The following is a 19,783-nucleotide window of genomic DNA, read 5'->3' as shown; positions in this document are numbered from 1 at the left end:
AGATGTTCACATACAGAAAGAATTCTGCACCAGATAGCCAGCACAAAGCAAGCTAAATAAGTGTTGGGAAATATGAGCATGGTGGCTTGATGAAAAATGTAATTGCAATAGTGCACTGTTTATTTGTTTGCCCCTGCAGCCATAACAAATAACCCAGAATGTAATCATGTATATAAGGTTGTCATTCCTTTATCAGTGTGCTGACAAAATGACAAAACACCTCTCCTAGGGCCTGTGTAAATCATTGTCTCTGAATATAGAAGCCAGTGCAAACGACACTGTTACTTATCTCATTTAGAAGTTGTGCTCTGCTTTCAAAGCAGAGATAAGACCGCAGATGAAAAGAGCTTATATAGACAGTCATAAGACTTTTGGGGATCAATCCCATTTGCAAGAAAAATGAAGGGCCACCACAAGTCTTCCTGCACTACAATGTGTGATGACTGATAACAAGTGAGCAGTGTGCCGGCATCAATGCCGGTAGGCAGAGAGCACAGACCCATATTCTCCCCTCAGATTTTAATAGAGTCTCTGCACAATCAGAGACATGAGCCATGCAAATGGTGTTAAAGAGGAATAATGTTTGAGAATCAAATCTAATCCTCCAGCAAGTCGGCAGAATAGTCAGGAATGTAATTGTGTTGAGGTTCTGTTTCTTCCAGATGCAGAAAGCTTAACTGACCATGAAATGAAAATTCTTTAGGCAAAAAGCCTTTTGGGGCTAACTTACTATATGGGGCACAGATATTATAAAAGCTGCAATTATTTTATATGCCAGATGAATAGAAGCAAGAAAAATAATGGTACTTTTTTATAGAGTTACCATATGGAATGTAAATAAATATCAGAGTAGGGAGGGTTAGAGCAGCACTTCTAACCCATATTTGACTTATTCATACAGTTCTAATGATAATGACTGGTTGGTTTGATGCAATGTTATTTGTGGCTTGCAAGTAAATGTGGCACAGATATCACTATGTCCTTGTTCATGCATTTGTCCTTTTATTTCTTCGCTTCTAAATGAATTTTCCATTTCTGTAATAGGTTTGTAAGACAACTAGTCAGCCAGTGACATTTTCATTTTTCCCTCTCAGTGCTTCTATGATTGTGGCATTTGAAAATGCATTTTCACCCTAAGATGATGATCTCACAACCTGCAGCAGGATATCTTTATTAAGAACAAGATATTTAATCTACAATTCTACAAAGATAGTCTTTATGATGTTCTAATCAACAGTAGCTGGAACCAATGGATTTGTATCTTTGACTCACTTAAAAATGGAGACACAGGATTTAGAAGAAAAAAGCTGTGTATTCAAATCCAGGTCATTTAAATCCAAATTCTAAATGCCTAAATGTGAACGTTTTTGTAAATGTTTTGTTGAGGTTGATAATAGTGTTTGTTTGATTTACAAATACTTACCATTGGAATATCATTACCAGTAATTCCCAATAGTGGTTGCTAATAGTCTTAAAAAATAATTCTAGTTGACAAAATTATAAAATGTCTAAACTGAAAATTCAGGAACGCTAACTGAGGTACAGCAGGTGGTCACTAAACAGCCCTGAGGTCAGTATCCATTATGGCTTCCATGCATACTGACAATAGGAACTCACGTTGGGTTTGCAGACTGCTAGTAGATATTTATTAGAGTTGAAAGCTTTTTTTAATGACATCAATAGCAATATTAAATACAATATAAAAAAAATATAGGGATGCACGATATTGGGATTGTGGCCGATATCCGATATGCCGATATTTTAAAACTCATGCAGCCGATAACCGATACCGATACCGATGTTAAAGCCGGACAAAAATAAGTAGTCATTGAAAATAGCAGTTTTGTTATCCATTTCTGACACTTTGAAAAATAATACACTCAAATATATTTTCATATACTGATATCAAATTGATTTTTAAAAACGCGGTATCGATCTATTTTACTTTCAAAATCTCGTAAAATTTCATCGTTCTGTTACAAACTCTCGTGATATTTTGCAAATTCTTGTGAGATTTTGTTAGTAAAATAGATCGATACCACATCAATATATCAACATATAAAAATATGGCAAAATTTTGTGAATTTTCGGGGGATTTCGTAGCATAACGATGACATATAGCAATATTTCATTAGTAAAAGAGATTGATATGGTGTTTTTAAATGGCAATATATCAGCATATGAAGATATTGTGATATTTTAATGTATCAATATTTTTTTCCCTTGTCTGTAGAAGTTTTTAAGTCTGTAAAAAAGAAGTTTTTGAGGAAGAAGAAGAAGTAGTTTTTGTTTTTTTAGACTTTAGAAACTCAGAAGCTGATCAAATATCGGGTTAAATATCGGTGGGGTGGCCGATGTCCGATATTCAGTTTTAAGGCCGATACAGGCCGATACCGACAGGGGGCCGATTATATCGTGCATCCCTAAAAAAATATATAGGCTAAATAATATTTTTATGGAAATGTTCCATTACTACTGCTAACAGATGTTAGAAGCTCCACAATTAGCAAATCCCACTGGGTTCCTAACTTCCAACTGGGACACATTCAGCTCAGGTGTGACGTTGCAAATATTCTTTATGGCTAAAGTGGAATATTAGTGTTATTTTTGATATTTCTGCAGAACTAAAACGATTAACTATGATGCTCTCCAAAACTTGATGCTCGTGAACATTGACGTAAACCAACGAGATTTTTATTTTTTTAACTAAAAGTACAAAAATAAAACCTTTACATCTAGGGAAAAACCCCAAACTAACCTCCTGATAGTGTGACCTAAATGTGAAACTGCACACGTATGGGTGCCATTTTGTCTGCCTAGGAGAGATCCATCTTTTGTATCTCAACACCTGTGATCCCTTCACATCTGTTCACCATACAGAGAGATAGGCAGATGAGGTCATCCATGCTCTTAGCAAGTTTCTTCTTTTTTGTTTTGAATCCTAGCAGTAACATAATATCATGACATTTAGTCAGAGTGATTACATAGATCCTGAGTTGTAAACAATGCCTGATGCTGACAAAGGTATTCAAATCAGAAGGAGGTAAGGGTGCTAAGGACAAAGATTTAATCTGTTGGGCGAAGTTGTTTATTCTCACTCAAACTTTTTAACAAAATAAACCAGTAATACAGCATCGCTGTTGTTAGATCTTATTGCAAACCTTTGGTACCGTGTGAAATAAATGTGTTTTTTTTCCCCCAGTTGATTCAAACAGCTGTTGCTATGTCTGATTTACCTGTCAAAGAAAAACAACAATTTTTGGGGGGCTGGCCAGTTTTTTTCAGGGGGTCTCTAACAGCTTTGACCACCAAGAGAGATGTTTCTTAATTCATAGGTTTAGTTTTGAAATTTGACTGGGCCAATACATTCACTATAATCTAAACCATTATATAGCTTTCAAAGTAAACTTAAGTTTTCTGCCTTTCTGTTAGATCAACCTCTGCACTATTCTAAAAACTTTTAAGGCAAACTATTTTTCTGTTATTTTTGAAGAATATTCCTTTATCTGCTTCTACTGATTCCCAACCAGATTTCCTTTGGCTACTTACCACCAGTGTCACCAGTGGACTAACACGTTATTAAGTAACGCAACACAGTAACAACCTTACTTTTTCTGTAACTAGCACTGTAATTAATAAGCATTTAAAAGTACTTACTACACTTTAAACTGATTTGTTATTCATTAATTATCGTGTAAAAATAAGGACTACAGTTTCCTGGTGTAAGTGCAAGTGATTGGAAGGTGCACATGTAAGCACACTTGGCACAGGCAATAGCCATGCGCATTGTCACCCTGAGAACAGATAAGAGACGATGCTGCAGAGTCCCTGATTCAATGACAGCAATATACAGGAAAAGCGCTCACTGAAGGCTAAATATTGCTGTGATTTGCTCATCGTGTGCGGAAACAAAAACTTTATAAACGTAGCTAAGAAGCTATAAACTAAAGAAGCTCCACACATCAACATAATAATAACTGACACATTTTATCAAGATACGTTCTTCACTTGTTCAGGGCAGTAATGATTTTACTTTCTTGGTTTCATTTTTATTCACACAAAAATCCCAGGACCAAACTGACCGAGCTGACAGGCTTTTGATGTTTTTCTACTGGAATAGTGTTATGCAGTTTAATTACATTGCTCAGTGTATTTTATTTTTGTTAAATTGCATAAAAAGTATAATTTTTCAGCTTCATACCTATTTTATAGCCAATTGAAGGCTGTCAATGTGCAAAACATAATCATATCTACTTAATCATACTGCAACTTAGTTGGCAAATCATATCCACCAAAATAGAACATATTAGTTTTCAATGTTTTTTAGATGAGTAGACCTTTAAATTTATTATTACATTTATTAATTAATAACAAGCACTTTATATTCCATAACTGAATCTCTGGTGACATTTCAAATTACAGTAACAGGAAAGTTTTCCAAATTATTGGACACTAGATCATAAAAAGTGATGGCATAGCTACTTTTACTAACTCAGTTACTAGTAACCATAACTATTTACTTTTTAAAAGCAGTGTTTGTCTCAAATTGCTTAAGACAAACAACGCCACAACACATGTACTGGCAGTGCATGTGTAAACAACAGCTCAAGCCTGATGTGAAGGTTTAGCCTTCCTTTAATTATTGCATGGTGTATGTAGAGCAAAATATTTGATTTATTTTGAGCATAAAGAAATGCTAAACTTCCAAAGACGTAATTTCTTTGTAAAATGACTAACCAGAGATTTATTTCCTCCTTAGATGTTAGTCTCCATCTCCCCCAAAACTTGTGCTATAGCTGCTAATTTGAATGCTCTCTTTGGCTGTTCATGGCCAAGGACAGCAAGGATTTAACAGGTATGCAATTTTACCAGTCTTTCAATTCCTAGATGATGGTTCCATGTAAGATGTTCAAAACTTGGGGTATTGCTTCAAAACTTAACTTAGCTTTCAACCTTCCCAAAACTTCCTCACTGGCGTGCTACTTGGTCTACATGATTGTTTGTTTTTTTTACTTAGTAAAGTTCTCTACCAAATCTCTGATACATTCAGAGAAAAGCTGTTTAAAGTAATTACACATAGGCAAAACTTTTTTTACTTAACTTCAGTGAGAAGTAATTTGTCTTGATTTTATTTAGGGGAGTCAGAATAATTAGGGCTTTACATGGTTAATTTTTCTGATTATTTGTTTACAAAAAAGCATGACAATACTCACCACAAGTTGGCCGTTGTTGACAGAGACCCCTTCTTGGTCCATCATGTTACGAGAGATGGTAATGGAGGGTAGTTCCAGACTTTGTGGGGGAAACTGGGGAATTAATGGACCCCTATGCTGAGCTGGGGGCTCGGGCATTGCTGGAAAGGGGGAATTGACTTCATGTCCAAGGCTGGACTCTGCCTCAGGTGGAGGTGTTATGGGAGGGATCTCAAACTCCTCATCCCCCAGGCTGGGTGTATGAAACGTCTACAGAAAAGACGAAGAAAAACAACAGAAAACCATGAAATACAAAATAGTGCAGCATTTGATGTGGTCGGTCTTATCAAATTCACTGGAAATAAACCTTCAAGGATTAAATCAAACAACTCTGCTTAAGCGGAAAGAGTGTTTTAGTAGAGTGGTAATACACTCGCCTTTAAGTGTGGTTAGATTTAACATTTCCTAAACCTACTGAAGTCCACTTTGAGGGGAAAAAAGATGTAAAAGGCAAGTGTGGAGGAGGACGTCAAAAGCAGAAATATCAAGGAGCAATCACAGTGAAAAGAGAGGATACATGATAAAAGCCCTTAATCTTGTGGATAGAAGATGTTGGGCTGAAGTGCAGGGAAAATGCACGTCACATAGATGAGTTTAAAGAACATTTTCAAAGATTATAACGCCTGGCCAGAAGTGTTTTTTTGTTCCCCCTCATACACACCCTTGAATCTGCTCATCAAACGGTCTAATCCTTCTGCCTTTCAAATTAAAGCTTTGGTCATGCTTAATTTACTTATGCGCCTTCTTGGATGGGACTTTCACCTTCTTGGGTCTAGTTTTGATCTGCACATTGCATTAAGCCAGACTTTGGATAGCCAAAATACTTATCTTCTCACAATGACCACAGTGTGGGACCACATTATTTTACGGCATGCAACCTGAGCCTCCTGCCATTTTTTGCCATTGCCAACTTGCACAGAAAGCTTCTGTGCAAGTTGGCCTTCTAGAAGTACCATGGCTTTTGATGCTAATACTAGGAATATTAAATGTTATTTTACTAAAATCAAGTTAGGTTTTAGCATCAAAACACAGCAGAATATATAGTGTAGAATGTATTTAAGAGAAAGAAAGCTCTGGATCTTTATATCAGATGGCAAGTAACTGTTGCTAAGAATGCAAAAACTCATGATAGCATTAAACAAAAGAAAAATCACAGTTGTTAGCTTCAGAGTCAACAGCAAGATCTCTGATGTGACCAAATAAAGGTCATACAAATGCTTTCTATTATCAACCATCAGCTGCAGCGACATCATTTTTTCCCACTTTATTTAAGCTAAATGAGGGTTCGACAGCTTTTTTCCAAACAAGCACATTTCATATTAAGTTTAAGTAGCGGTGGGTAAAAAAATATCCTTTTATGAAAACTGGATTGCAATTCATAATATTCTTTGAATTTATAAGCTCTTCTAAAGATCTGGCCAGGGAGCTGGTGATCCACAGTTTAATGTGGTTTATATCATATTGAAGAAAGGCAGGTGGTGCAAATGTCATAGTAGCTGACTTTACTGCAGTGTTGATACAGTGGCATGAGGAATAATAGGTGTTTCCCCGTAGGGCCATCATGCAGAACACTGGAAGTCCTGGTGCTCTCGACCAGGATGCAAATGCACCTTCTCTTTTGCCTTTCCTCCGCTGCAGTCAGGCTGATCTGCTCAGTACGAAGGCTGTTAATGATCGAGCAATATAGAGCCACCAGTAGACAGTGAGAAACAAATATCTGAAAAAAGTCAGAGAAAAAAGTCAACGCTCAGTCAGAGAAAACAAAAAAGCCATTGTGGTGCTTATAAGGAGATGTGCAGTGCTATATATATATATATATATATATATATATATATATATATATATATATATATATATATATATATATATATATATATATATATATGCAAATATAAAACACAATATAATTCGAGAAATATGGTCTTTTTCTGGTCTTCCTTTCCTCCCTGTGTCTGGTAGGGAGTGGAATTTCAGAAGGAAGACAAGGAAGAGAATATGCCAACGCAGACCTTGATTAGGGAGTATTAATGTTTCCTTGGCTTCCTTTAGCACATTGACACTCGAAACTAATTCATTGTCTGCTCAGGGCAGCTGTCTTTACAAGCACTGATGAAGGGAGAGCTAATAAGAGTGTTGTGCTTGCCTAGCTTGTCTCCTCCTGCTATGCAACGGTTTCTGTGTCAGTTTGGATTTCTTCCCTCACCACTGAATAATCATTGTGGTTTTCGATGAGAGGTTAATTTCAAATTCATGGCAAAATGAGGCAAACAGGGAGAATTTTTGTTCTTTATTCTTAACAGAACACTGTCGATAGGTTATTATTGCCTGTTTCAATGCCTTGGAAATGAAAAAGGGGCAGCCTTTAAATTATCCCAGTCTCATCTGGATTATATCATGTAGCTACATGAAGACAGCTACATGCTATTCAAATAACTAGAAAAAGCTGCATGTTTTTCTTCAACCCTTACTGTCTTCATCAATGGTCAGACCTCCGAATGTGATCAAACAGAAGCACATAATACAGAAAACTGTTCAGAATAATTTATTGAACCATCCAAACACATGACTATGCTTGGTTTAAACCATTCCTTTGTAGCTGCTACTGTATGGTTATTAAATATATTTTCCTGTTAAACAGTGAAACTCTCCCACAGTCAAGCAATTACCAGCTTCAAACAGGGTTTCTACCTTAATCATTTTTTTGTCTAGGATACTGCCATTACCATGCATTGCCTTGGCTTATATGAAGGGAATGCTGAGTCAGACGCACAGCTAAGACTGAGTTCGGGAAGAGAAAACTAACATAAGTAACACTGCTCACATGAGCTACTAACCAAAACAAGGGTTAATACCTGCTGATCGACACAGATTTCCTTGCATAAGGTAAATGAAGACTCAGAATCAGAAGGAACAGGAAGACTGTTTAATACAAGACAGTCACTAATATTTATAGTCATAATTAAGTCATAATAATGACTACATAAATTAGTATTTTGGAAATGGTAAATTGTATATTGAGGCACATTACATGATGGACCCAATTTTGAGCTTTGGACAAATGTCAAAGATGAATGTTTGCTGAGGTCATAATCTCTTTTGAAAGGGAACAACAGAAGGCATGACAGCGACCTTTAAGGATACCACAGATACTTATCCAGTGCAGAGAAGTACTTGTTTTTTTAGTGGAGACAAAGGAAAAGACAGAGATGCAATATTTTTTAGCTGGGGAGGGGGGACTGAGCAAGATCAGTATCAAAGACGGTGCTTGTGTGCATCTCCTCTCATTGTTAATGATGATGCTAATTAACATCTACACCAGGGGCACAGATAATAGAGATGTGGAGTTAGAGTCTTGTATAGGGGGTTATGGAAGATGTCAGCCGTCTGTGTTGAAAAAGGCCTTCTCCCCAGGGTAGAGGTGCGAGATTTTACTGGAACCCACAGAGTGTTACATTGTCACACACTGTCTGGTGTCAGTTTGCATAAAGCCAGTCTAATTCTGCACCAAGAGAAGCTTAGGGTGCTCTGTGCAGAGATTAAGAGATGCACAATCCACTTTCTTTGCATCAACAACCTGATTATCCATTTAAATTGTTCTGAAAGGCTCAACCGAGCTAAGTGCCAAGTCAGATGCTGGCTTTTGGATGTGCAAGCATGTGCATGTTAAGGGGTGGGCAAGAGGGAAAACAACAGAGAGTGTGCTAGTGTGTATGTGCATGTATGTCTTGCTACCGCCAGCCACAGAGTTCAGTTGTATGAGGGCAGAGCAGGGCATGTAACAGAGAGGCCTGATTTACCCCTGTGGGACGATTCTGAACAGTTGTGTGGGAAATACCCTCTTGCCTATTTCAGGTGGTAAATGTCCCTCTCTCAAGGCTGCCAAAACATATTCAGCCTTAAAGATATACAAGACTGATCTCTTAACAGGGCTGCTTTAAAAAGTAGATTTAGGTCTATGTTGTTTTTTTTTTAATTATCTGATGATATTTTACTCCATGAAGCTGCACAGTAGTAATTTCAGTTAACTATATTACAGTAGCAATTAACTAAAATATTAGAACATAACTAAATGTGAAGGATGCATACATAATCCTTATATAAACAATCTATTAATATTACTTGTTGCATGCTAGATAAAGTATTCAACTATGCTTGAAACAAACAAAACAGATGGGGGAAACACTTAATGATATGCCAGTGTTTTATCTTTGTGATGGCATCCTTTTTCAATACCAGGACAAAGAGAAAGAAAGGGGTTTTCAGGCAATAGTCCCAGTCCCTCAATAAATGCAGTAATCCAATTCACAGATGCAATAACCAAGACTTGTTAAAGGCAGCAGCATGCAATTACTATATATAATAGGCCTCAGAATCAATACAGGCTGGATTGAAGATCTAGTTTCGAATATCTAGACAGGCAAAGTGCAGCTACTCAAATGACAACATCAAGCATGGCACCCCTAATCAGCATTATTTCAAATTTGGATCATTTGTAGTCCATTTCTACATATTTATAGCTCATTACACGACTCTAATTTGATTGGAAGAGTAAAGTGATACATCTGAGTGGAACACAATCTCAGTGTACAGTATCCCTTTTCCCTGAGGGAGGCAGTCAACCTTTCCCTGCTAGGATGTGAGTTTTACCAGGCACACCAAGGTCATCTTATCTCATTCTCTAAGTGCGTAAGGTAAATGATACACAGGCCATCCAAACACAGCAAATACAGAGCTGCAGTACTCAAGTAGAAGCTTCATGTCAGAGCACTATATACAACATGAGATTTACCATACACTTTGTGAAAACAGCCGCTGAGAATAAAGAGGTTTTTATGTAACTTAGCATGCGGTATTTGCATTCAGCTCCACTCTGTCAGTGCTACTGTATCAGAGCTAACTCTCACTACAATAACAGTCTTTTGGAGTTTAATTCTACCTGCTTTTATATCGAAGGCAAACATTTTGCCCAATTCACCTTTGCAACATAACTAAATCATAGTATGACATAGCAAGTATATGTGAACATCAGTTTTTGTGTCCTATAACATATATTGTATTGGACTGAAGACTTTACTTTGAGGATTATAACACATGAATATTCTTTGATTTAAACAGACTTATGTTCAGGGTCTCCTGCAACCAATGACATAAAAACAACTTTAAATCTGATAAAAGGCAAAGATGTAATAACTTACCAGTAGTTTTTTTTTTTATTATTATTTATCTTTTTTCCAATCAATAACTTTTTCTCAGTAGCATAATAAATGTTCTGCTTGGTAACATAGAACTGTTATTGCTCAAAATAAAATTATATCTGAAGAAATGTAATGCTACTGTAACACGGAGGTTGACTGTTACAGATTTTGGGAAAGTCCAATAAGTAATTATACTACCAGTTGCACTTCAAAGTAATCATATTTCTCCATACATGAAATTATGTATTTATGTTTCTTGGAATTGAAAAATACTTTGAATAAAGATTCTAACTCATGACATTGTTTTCTATCACGGTAATTATGAAGCAAATTTGCTTTCTGGTAAATATCAGACACATGAACATGAAGACTATGTTGTATATTATCCATTTCCATATTTCCATACTGACCAAAGATACTAAGAATGCATTCACACCAGAAAAGTCCTTTGGTCCCCTCGTTAGGTCCAGACCAAAGGCAGACTATTGTTTGGTCTGGATAAAAAAAAAAAAAAAAAATGTTTTGCAGGTGGTTTATAATTTCCAGTGCAGCCACAATTGAGCCAAAGTTGTTCCCATTGGTCAGAAATGACTACAGCAGGAGAGTGACACCAAAGTGGAGGACGTTCATTCGGAAGTCCATCATGCAGCACATATGTTTTGCATATTTATGCTGTCATTGCAGCTACAAATGTGTCCTTCAAGTCGAGGGAAATCCACTGTAGGCTCAAAGCACCACTGCTGAACAACAGACAGTAGAACAGGTACAGTTTCAATGGCACTTTTAAAACTACGGTGGCTTGCTAAGTCCAAAGAGATGCCTGCCTTCTGCATTTGGGTCAGATCAAGGCAGGTTTGCATTTATACCTGAAGCGAACTGCAGTAGAGTCCATTTCGCCATTTTCGTCTTGGTCTGGTTGTTTTGTCTGGACTGTCTACTAGTCTTTATTCACACCTTCACAGAAGGTCCGGACCAAGGGGAGAAAAAAAACTCTGGTCTATTCATTTCAAAACAATAACAAAATAACCAGCCAATTCCCTGGTAAAATGTTACATTCTATGTAAAATATTAATATATTATTAACTAAAAATAATCATTATCTTTTTATTTAAACTGTTAAAATGGCCAAAACTACAAAACTGGACACACAAACTATACCTAGCTTCCTTGTACCGACTAATGGAAAGGATACCCAAAGCTCTAACAACAATCTTTTCTCAGGTTGATGTGCAATGCTATCTTGTTTAATTCAGGAAAAGTAAGACCTTATTATGTAGCAATGCATGAGAATGTAGGATGAGGCTGGCCATCTATTCCTTCTTATAAACTCCTGTGTGGGTTTGAGAACAAACACAGATATGGTCACCGATGATGTGCGAGTACTGATGATTAAATCTGAGTTCATTTGCCTAAACTGAGTGTTCAGTGTTAGTATTTTGCCAGACCTGGTTATAGCTTTTTAAAAGAAGCTCAACAAATATCATATGTAGTTTAATTTTAAAAAAGGATTTTTTTTTTCATCATACAGTAGCTTGAAAGGTCAATTCCTTCCCAGTACACATATCATGTTCACATTAGACAAAAACAAATCCTCATTAGATAAATGAGATTATGCTTTAGCTAAGGCTGCAAAAAAAAAAAAAAAAAAAAAACACGGTCTGAAAACTTTAAAGTTTGGAAAAAAATAAATGTTTATGACCATCTCTCTCATTCTTTCCTTTAAAAGCACAATACCATCTGTGCCCTAACACTGGAAACAGTTGTTCCTTTTGATTAAATGCAAATGAGTTGGAGCATTTGTATCAAGGATCACCCCCCAGCACCCCCTCATCTCATTGCCACAGTGGGCCCTCACAGCTGGGGGCTGAACGCTCTCCAAGCAGACTGTGTCAATGTGTTCCCTGCTGCACTAAGCCTATGTGGCCCGTAGATGCAGAGGATGTGCCCAGTCAGCGTAAATGTGAGGGAAAATTAGACTTCTTCTATAATGCTCTGTGGCTTTGTGAGGCGGCCACTTTATGAACACAAGGTCACGCGCTGCACGCACTTGTGAGTAGCTGCCTGATCTGGTGTGTCAATAATGTAACCCTGCTGTCCAGCTGACATGAATGAAAACAATGAGGTTAACAATGCCATCTATCTCTGTATTTTGGAGTAGTGTAATAGTGCTTTGCTGCGGGTTTAGAAGCCAGCTCAATCTCTGAATGTGGCTGAACCATTTGAACCACAGAGGACAACGGGTATTTTTGGTACTCTTGTCTCTAATGACAGGGCATTGGAGTGGGCGGAGGGAGAATAAAACGGGTAAATTTAGCTCACTGTGAGGAAGACTATGGTTCATAGAGGCATCTATAGGCTAACACTGTAATCACTACTCCCCTTAATCATTCAATGCAGAAAAACAACACTGTTAGTTCTGCAAAAACACAGCAAAATGCAGTTGCTGACATTTAATTTTTCATAAGTGCTCACAGGTGGATCAACTCAAATGGTGATATGACTGTTGAATGTACTTTGCTCCTTTATTATAGCCTAACAAATGGAAAGGGAAACTCGTGTTTCGAAGATACCGCTTTTATCTCAGAAAGCTGGAGGTACAGATTGCAAGCAAGGTAGTCAGATCAGAGAAAATTCTTTTCTCTACATGACACCGTGGGATGAGCCTGGTTGCAAATGTATAACTACTTAACATTACGCAGTAACCAACAAAAACAAATGTGTCCTCTCTACATTCACATTTCTGTGCTTTTATTTTATTAATTTATGGAAAGAATAATAATCACTTATGCGCTTTTAAAATCATATTTACAGAGTTTAGAACTCTGTTTCACTTTTTCTTTTTTCATACTCCTCCTTTTATTTAGGTTTTTTTTCCAATTTTCTTCCATATTTTACAGTTTAGTCAATTTTGTCCTACTGAAAACACCCTCAATGATGTTATTAAAATTTCAACAGTTAAATTCCAGCTTTATAAATAAACTAACATGAAAGCAGAGAAAATAAAATAGTTGTTTAAAAAGGAATCCAACGTTTAGACTGAAATGAGTTTTTCAGAGGTTTTTCAGATTTTCTAGCCACACTCAAATGCAGCTTAATTTTCTATTTCAAAGGGATGTTTTGACTCAACACATACGGTTGCAAAGGGTAAAATCCAATCTCACTTCTTATGTTTTTACTGGAACAGTAAGAAAATCTTAGCCTGTCTCCTTTCTAGTATTGTTTAATTGCTCGATTCATTAGATTTTTTTTTCTTTCGGAAAGTTAAATCTGTATCGCACAGACAGGGGGAACATGCAGTCTTCTACTGCTTTGTTATTGTGAATATCATTGAAAATTCTTGCTCACTTAAAGGAGAACTCCGGTTTTTTACACTTTAAGCCCATTTTCTGTAGTGTCCAGGATGAAATCGAATGATCGACACCAAAAGTTTGACAATTGCTCCTGTCTCTGCTTTTTGGCTCATTTAGAATCCACCCCTGGCTGCTTCATAATGGCTGCCATAGTGCATGTCCGATAATGTCCTTAAAACAACCTTAAACGTTCTTTTTTTAAAATATGCTACTCACTGGGTCGTCAGCGCTGTTCAATGACGTTCCAAAAAAAGTTTCGTGAAGAAAAAACGTTCCTGTAGTGTTTTATTTAGCATTTTGTAAATCCCATTGAGTTCTGTTGGAATAGTCAATATTCCCCTGCCACCGGAAACGGAAATGGGGCCTGTTTACACAGTTGTAGTCTTTTCGCTTCACTCTGTGTACTCCGACGTCGAGGTGCTAACGTATCTGTTAAACACTTCAAAAAACTCTGAAAATGGAATACGAAAGGTGGATTCTTGATTCTCGACGTCGGAGTACACAGAGTGAAGCGAAAAGACTACAACTGTGTAAACAGGCCCCATTTCCGTTTCCGGTGGCAGCGGAATATTGACTATTCCAACAGAACTCAATGGGATTTACAAAATGCTAAATAAAACACTACAGGAACGTTTTTTCTTCACGAAACTTTTTTTGGAACGTCATTGAACAGCGCTGACGACACGGTGAGTAGCATATTTAAAAAAAAAAGAACGTTTAAGGTTGTTTTAAGGACATTATCGGACATGCACAATGGAAGCCATTCTAAAGCAGCCAGGGGGGGATTCTAAATGAGCCAAAAAGCAGAGACAGGAGCAATTGTCAAACTTTTGGTGTCGATCATTCGATTTCATCCTGGACACTACAGAAAATGGGCTTAAAGTGTAAAAAACCGGAATTCTCCTTTAAACATACATATAACCTCAATCTCTACTGAGAAACTAGTAGATGACTTCCTTTAAAGTATTTAGGATAAACAGACCCAGAATATTGGATTAGCCTGTCAGAAACTAAAAAAGTATTTTTTTTCCTGATCCATAAGCACACCATAGATTAGGGCTATGAGGTCACACTAGCAACACCACTGGATCTGGAATATATTATACAGCAAAGAAGTTTTCTTAACATTAATTGGGTGTTAAAAAAATAAATTAGGGGAAGCACAAAAGCTGGAAGAAGGTTTTGGAAAAAAAAAAAGGTGCACGTCCATTAGAGGCCTTGTGGCTTTTCATTCAGGGTGATAATTTTAAAGAGTTTGGATTGCAGAAACCAGGAATACAATATGCTCAGCTCTATCTATATATCTCTATATATACAAATAAATTGCTCCATGGTCACATGGCCTTAAATGCTTTTGTGTCAAGCGTCCATTGTCGCAGGATTTTTCTGTGTTGTGGAAAAGTTATTATTTTTAGCTCACATGCATGGATCTAACTGCAACTCTCTCTTCCCTCCTATGTTGCAAAAAACTAATTTAAGTATTTTACAGCCACCTAAAGGGCTGGAGTGAGAAAATCAGTGTCTTACTCTAGTTAAATGCAATATGACCAAATTCTGGTGCCTCTATAATTTGGAAATAGAATGTTTTTTTAAATTGTGATTATATTGCAAGTTAGGTTAATTGTTCAGCCCTACTCCTTTGTAACACACACACACACAAATAGTGACACCACTTGTGCTTCTAATACAAACAGTTAATGACAGAATACAGATGATCTAATGAGGTTACAATGAAAGATGTCTAATTTAATAGCATTAACATCTCAGATTTTTTTCTATTTAATAATAAACTTGAAAGATAATAAAATATGTCTCGAAGTATGACTAACTTGAATTACACGTTCAGGTGTGCAAATAAAAATGTCAAGTTATATTACAGATAGTTTTAGAGGAAAAAGGAGTAAATCATATTAACAGTAATTCCTTTTAATTGGGTTTCAACAATGAATACCTTCTCATAAAACATTATACAGCATGATTTTACTGTATTTGTAGATGTACAACTGATGTTGCAGAAAAGAGAGATTTGCCATAAATCATAGATGGTGAAAACAGATTAATCCTAAACGTATCTCTAAAGTAGTAATCATGTTGTTTGTTTTATTACATGCTATCTAAAACCAATCATGAAAAACTGGACTTGAAATATGAGATTGGTTTGTTAATTAAACAAGATAAAAGTTTGCATTATTTCATCCATTTGTGAAATGAAGGGAACCATTATCAGTAATATCATTTTTTGTAATTGCCTGAAGTAGAAAATAGAGGTGCAAGTTTAACTAAACTAAAGAAAAAGAAAAGAGTACTCACATCCCCTGCAGCAAGAAGGGTGCCATTTGCTTCAGCCATGTTCATGTAATTGTTGTTATTCTGGAACTGTGAAAAAAGATGCAAAAGAACAGATATACACGAGTCAAGGACATCCAGGGAATTTTCAGTGAACAAACACATTTGTCTCAAAGGACATCCATCACTTTGTCACATTTCAAATGTTTGCATACGGAGTTAAGCCTTTTCTCCACCTGCAAAGCTGCATTCTGCCACATCGCTGTTATTGAGAGGCTCTGGTCAATTTAAGCCACTGTAATGAGAATCTGCTGTGGGTTTTCAGCTCTTATGGGATGGCAATTAAGGATATGTTTGCATGACAAAGCCAAGTATCAGGATGCAGTGACAGGTTATTAACTTCACATAACGTATGGGAGGAGGGAAATAAAGAGGTTGAGGGGAGGGGTACACTGTTGGTCAGAGATAGCTAGGTTTATCATTGTATTAAACTCAAATTCATGCAGAATCGCTGACACAGAGATCCCTTTAAAACATCACTGCCCACATGCATCAAATGGAAGTGTAAGAAACAATGGAGAGTTTGTGTGTTTGGTAGTGTAAAGAAGTGGTAGTATTTAAGGCAGCTGATAAGCTATTAAAACCCTGTAGTTTAGAAAGAAATAACACGTTTCCACAACATGTCCCCGCCCCTCCCAACCCACACATGGCCTGCTGGCAAAATGGCAGCCACTTTGTTTCTTCTGAGACACAACTGCGCTGACAGATAGGAACAATGGGAAATAGAATGAAGAATTATGGGCCAGCAGCTGGGCCCAGGAGCACAATGCACCTCTGTAAGAGTGAGAAAAGCAAACAACTTTCCCAGCTCAGGAAAGACAGAATTATGGTGAGGTTACATCTTCATGAGATCCTACTGAAAACCCAGGTTTAATGGTTATGCAGTAATGTTCTTTATGCTCACGTTAGGCACTAGTTGCTACTGTATACCTGACACTCTAAAACCTTTTTTTTTGTAACAAACTTGGAGCTAAATTAGATGATTTTTTTCCTGGCGATGATGGTTTCCTCTTCTTTTCTTATGAGTGGTTAGTATAAGAATGTAATTACAGAAAGAAGTGCGGCTAATCAAGTGGTATCCATTAATTAGTCTATGCCCCAGGGAGAGAGTGGGAAGTCAGCAGCAGTGTTAACTGTGCTACAAAACGAGTAGAGGTGCCATGAGCTCTGTTTGCAGTTACTGAAGCAGGTGGTACCAGCCCGCTGGGCCTCCAGTGCCATGTTAGCCTGAAGCTGCCCCACTGAACTACATCTGACCTAAGAACTGGGGTTTACATTGTTTATATCAATAATTTTAGACAAAGAAGTGCAGCATTGCACAGCTTCAATGAGAAACATCTGTCAACTGTTATAACTCCTTCATTCTCCTGCTGCGTGTAACCTGGAGACATGATGTGGTTACGTCAGCCACTTGGCTGGTAATTAACCTTACTATGGCCTTATCTCAGAATTGCTCCTCTGTCCCTTGTCTTCTTTTAGATAATAAATTAAAGTCTTAGAGATATCCCTGGCTCTTCGAGCACTTAGAAAACTGTTCTGATTTGGAACAAGATAACGCTACACGCAGGGCAAGCCCTGCTCCTTCTGGTGCTGTGAGTAAGGTTTCAAAACAAAAAAAATGTGAACAGCTCATTTTTTGTTTTAAGTGCTTTTCAGATAAACAAACATCACAATAAAGCAGAAATCAGCTGAAGTCTTCCTGCATGTCATCCTGATGTGTTGTTGTAAAGCCAATTATTACCCAATGCCAGAATTAGGCAAAAGAAAGAAAATTTTTCAAAATCTTAAAGCAAACTCTTTTAGAGCCACATTCCAGTATTAAAAAACAATAACCAGGTGTCAAACATTCATGTCAATCACTGTCCTAAGAGCTAAAGATCAATAAAGATAAAACCTGTTAGTTTATCCATGAAAAATTGATTGGTAAAACCTATGTTAAATCACTTCAGCAACAAGGGAAAAAAAAGTTTATATCTTAAGCCACCTAGAAAAAATGCAGCTGCATTACTGCAAAGCTCTTTGGATGTAAATGCACACCTAATAATTGGAGGAGGAAAATAGCATAACAACAGCAGAGCTTAGAGCTGAGAACATCTTTGTGTGAGGATTTGTTTTAGCATTTGCAACTGAGAGACTTCAGCTTTATAAGGAATGAATATATTGAGGCATTTTTGATAGAGATTGGAGGGTAAACATTGGGCATTATTCAATTCAATTCAGTTTATTTATATAGCGCCAAATTCACAACACATGTCATCTCAAGGCACTTTACAGTTCAACCAGATCATACAGTCAAATTATCCATAGGACAATTCCTTATCACGTACTGTCAAATGTCTTCTCAAAATGAGCTTTCCACACATATTTGATGCCTACAATAACTGTCACTCAGAATAATCTAAATTACTACCAATGCAACATATCTCCAGGCTCTGCCTAAGACAACCTAACAAATGTGCTTGTGTCTAAATCAGAAAGTGATGACTCATTAAGACAAAAAGATCATACTTAGAGATATGGCTAATTCAAACATTGCAGGCAAGGACATTGATCCCAATCTCATTAGCTTCGTTATAGAAAACACAATCAAGTTAAGTCCAAGTTCCAATTAGTGATGTGAATCTCCCTGAGTTGTCTCTTCTGAGTTGTATTTTACTGCGTTTCAAAGGTGGTTTAAGAAAAGCTTCTAACCTCCTTGGATACAGTGTGACTAATATCCTAAGAAGTTTCCCCAGCTACTGTTATCAATCATAAAAGCTCATTCCACATTGGAGATTGTTTTTGTTATTCCCAGTTTCTTTCTGGTGAAGGGCTGTGCTGAAGAAAGGGGCACTCAGAGCTCATGTTTGCAGCACTGCCGATTGAGTCAAATGCCAGAAGAAATTAAGTGTGATTGGAGGGTCCGTGCAGCTGACGGTAAAATGGGTCAGCGTAGACAATGAAGGCTCTGTAATTAAAATGATGTGACGAGTTAGATGAGAGCAGAGGCTGCCATGTCAGGGGCAAAACAACGGCATGTACGCCAACATGGAAGGAGCTTTATAAATGGACATTTTGAGCAAATCCTAGGATTTGCGCTGAGAGAAAAATGTTCCAAAAACAAAACAAAATGTCAGATTCTTACTTTGATTTGCTTGTTCTGGCAGAGGAAAACCAAAGTGAAGCCATAGAAATATGGTGCTTTGAGGCTTTTATGAACAAAGTGAATTCACAGCTAAAGGCTCTCCGTAAAATGAGCCCGCGCTTAGAGTCAGACATGGCTAAATGGCAGAGCAAATGCCGTGCACACTGTTTTTATTTCTCTTTCTGCACCAGCAGCATATTTCTTCAATAACTGTTTAAGCAGAGAGAATTAAAAGCTTACATGGCTGCTGATCCTGATGTGAAAAGACTCCAGAATCTGCATGATCACCCTCACACACAGGGAAAAACCCCAAGCAGGTGTGCAGTGAATGGCAAGAATATGCATTTCTAGGAAATCCAAAGAAAAGCTTTTCTTTAAACTCAAAACATGTAATGCACAATCGCTGAATCTAATTTAAAAAACATACGCTTTTCATTATCAGACAGAGCAGGATCAGTCAAAAGTTACACATGTATTGGTTTTTGGTTTCAGAATACAGTTGGGAGTGGCTTTAAT

At 37.1% G+C, this 19,783-nt stretch overlaps 1 protein-coding gene across 1 annotated transcript in view; it reads right to left on the bottom strand.

Moving 5' to 3' along the window:
* Nucleotides 1–19,783, bottom strand: part of tox3 (TOX high mobility group box family member 3) — a 55,085-nt gene that overhangs the window by 12,282 nt on the left and 23,020 nt on the right. The window contains exons 2-3 of the mRNA XM_038267248.1: nucleotides 16,108–16,173; nucleotides 5,214–5,462 (exon numbers count right to left, since the gene is read on the bottom strand). Of these exons, the coding sequence (XP_038123176.1) occupies nucleotides 5,214–5,462; nucleotides 16,108–16,173 (315 nt within the window). The remainder of the gene's footprint in view (nucleotides 1–5,213; nucleotides 5,463–16,107; nucleotides 16,174–19,783) is intronic.

The sequence above is a fragment of the Cyprinodon tularosa genome, unplaced genomic scaffold, assembly GCF_016077235.1.
Source record: "Cyprinodon tularosa strain WSP-4 unplaced genomic scaffold, ASM1607723v1 ctg667, whole genome shotgun sequence".
Taxonomy (NCBI): Eukaryota; Metazoa; Chordata; class Actinopteri; order Cyprinodontiformes; family Cyprinodontidae; genus Cyprinodon; species Cyprinodon tularosa.
This window is presented reverse-complemented; position numbering and strand designations above follow the sequence as displayed.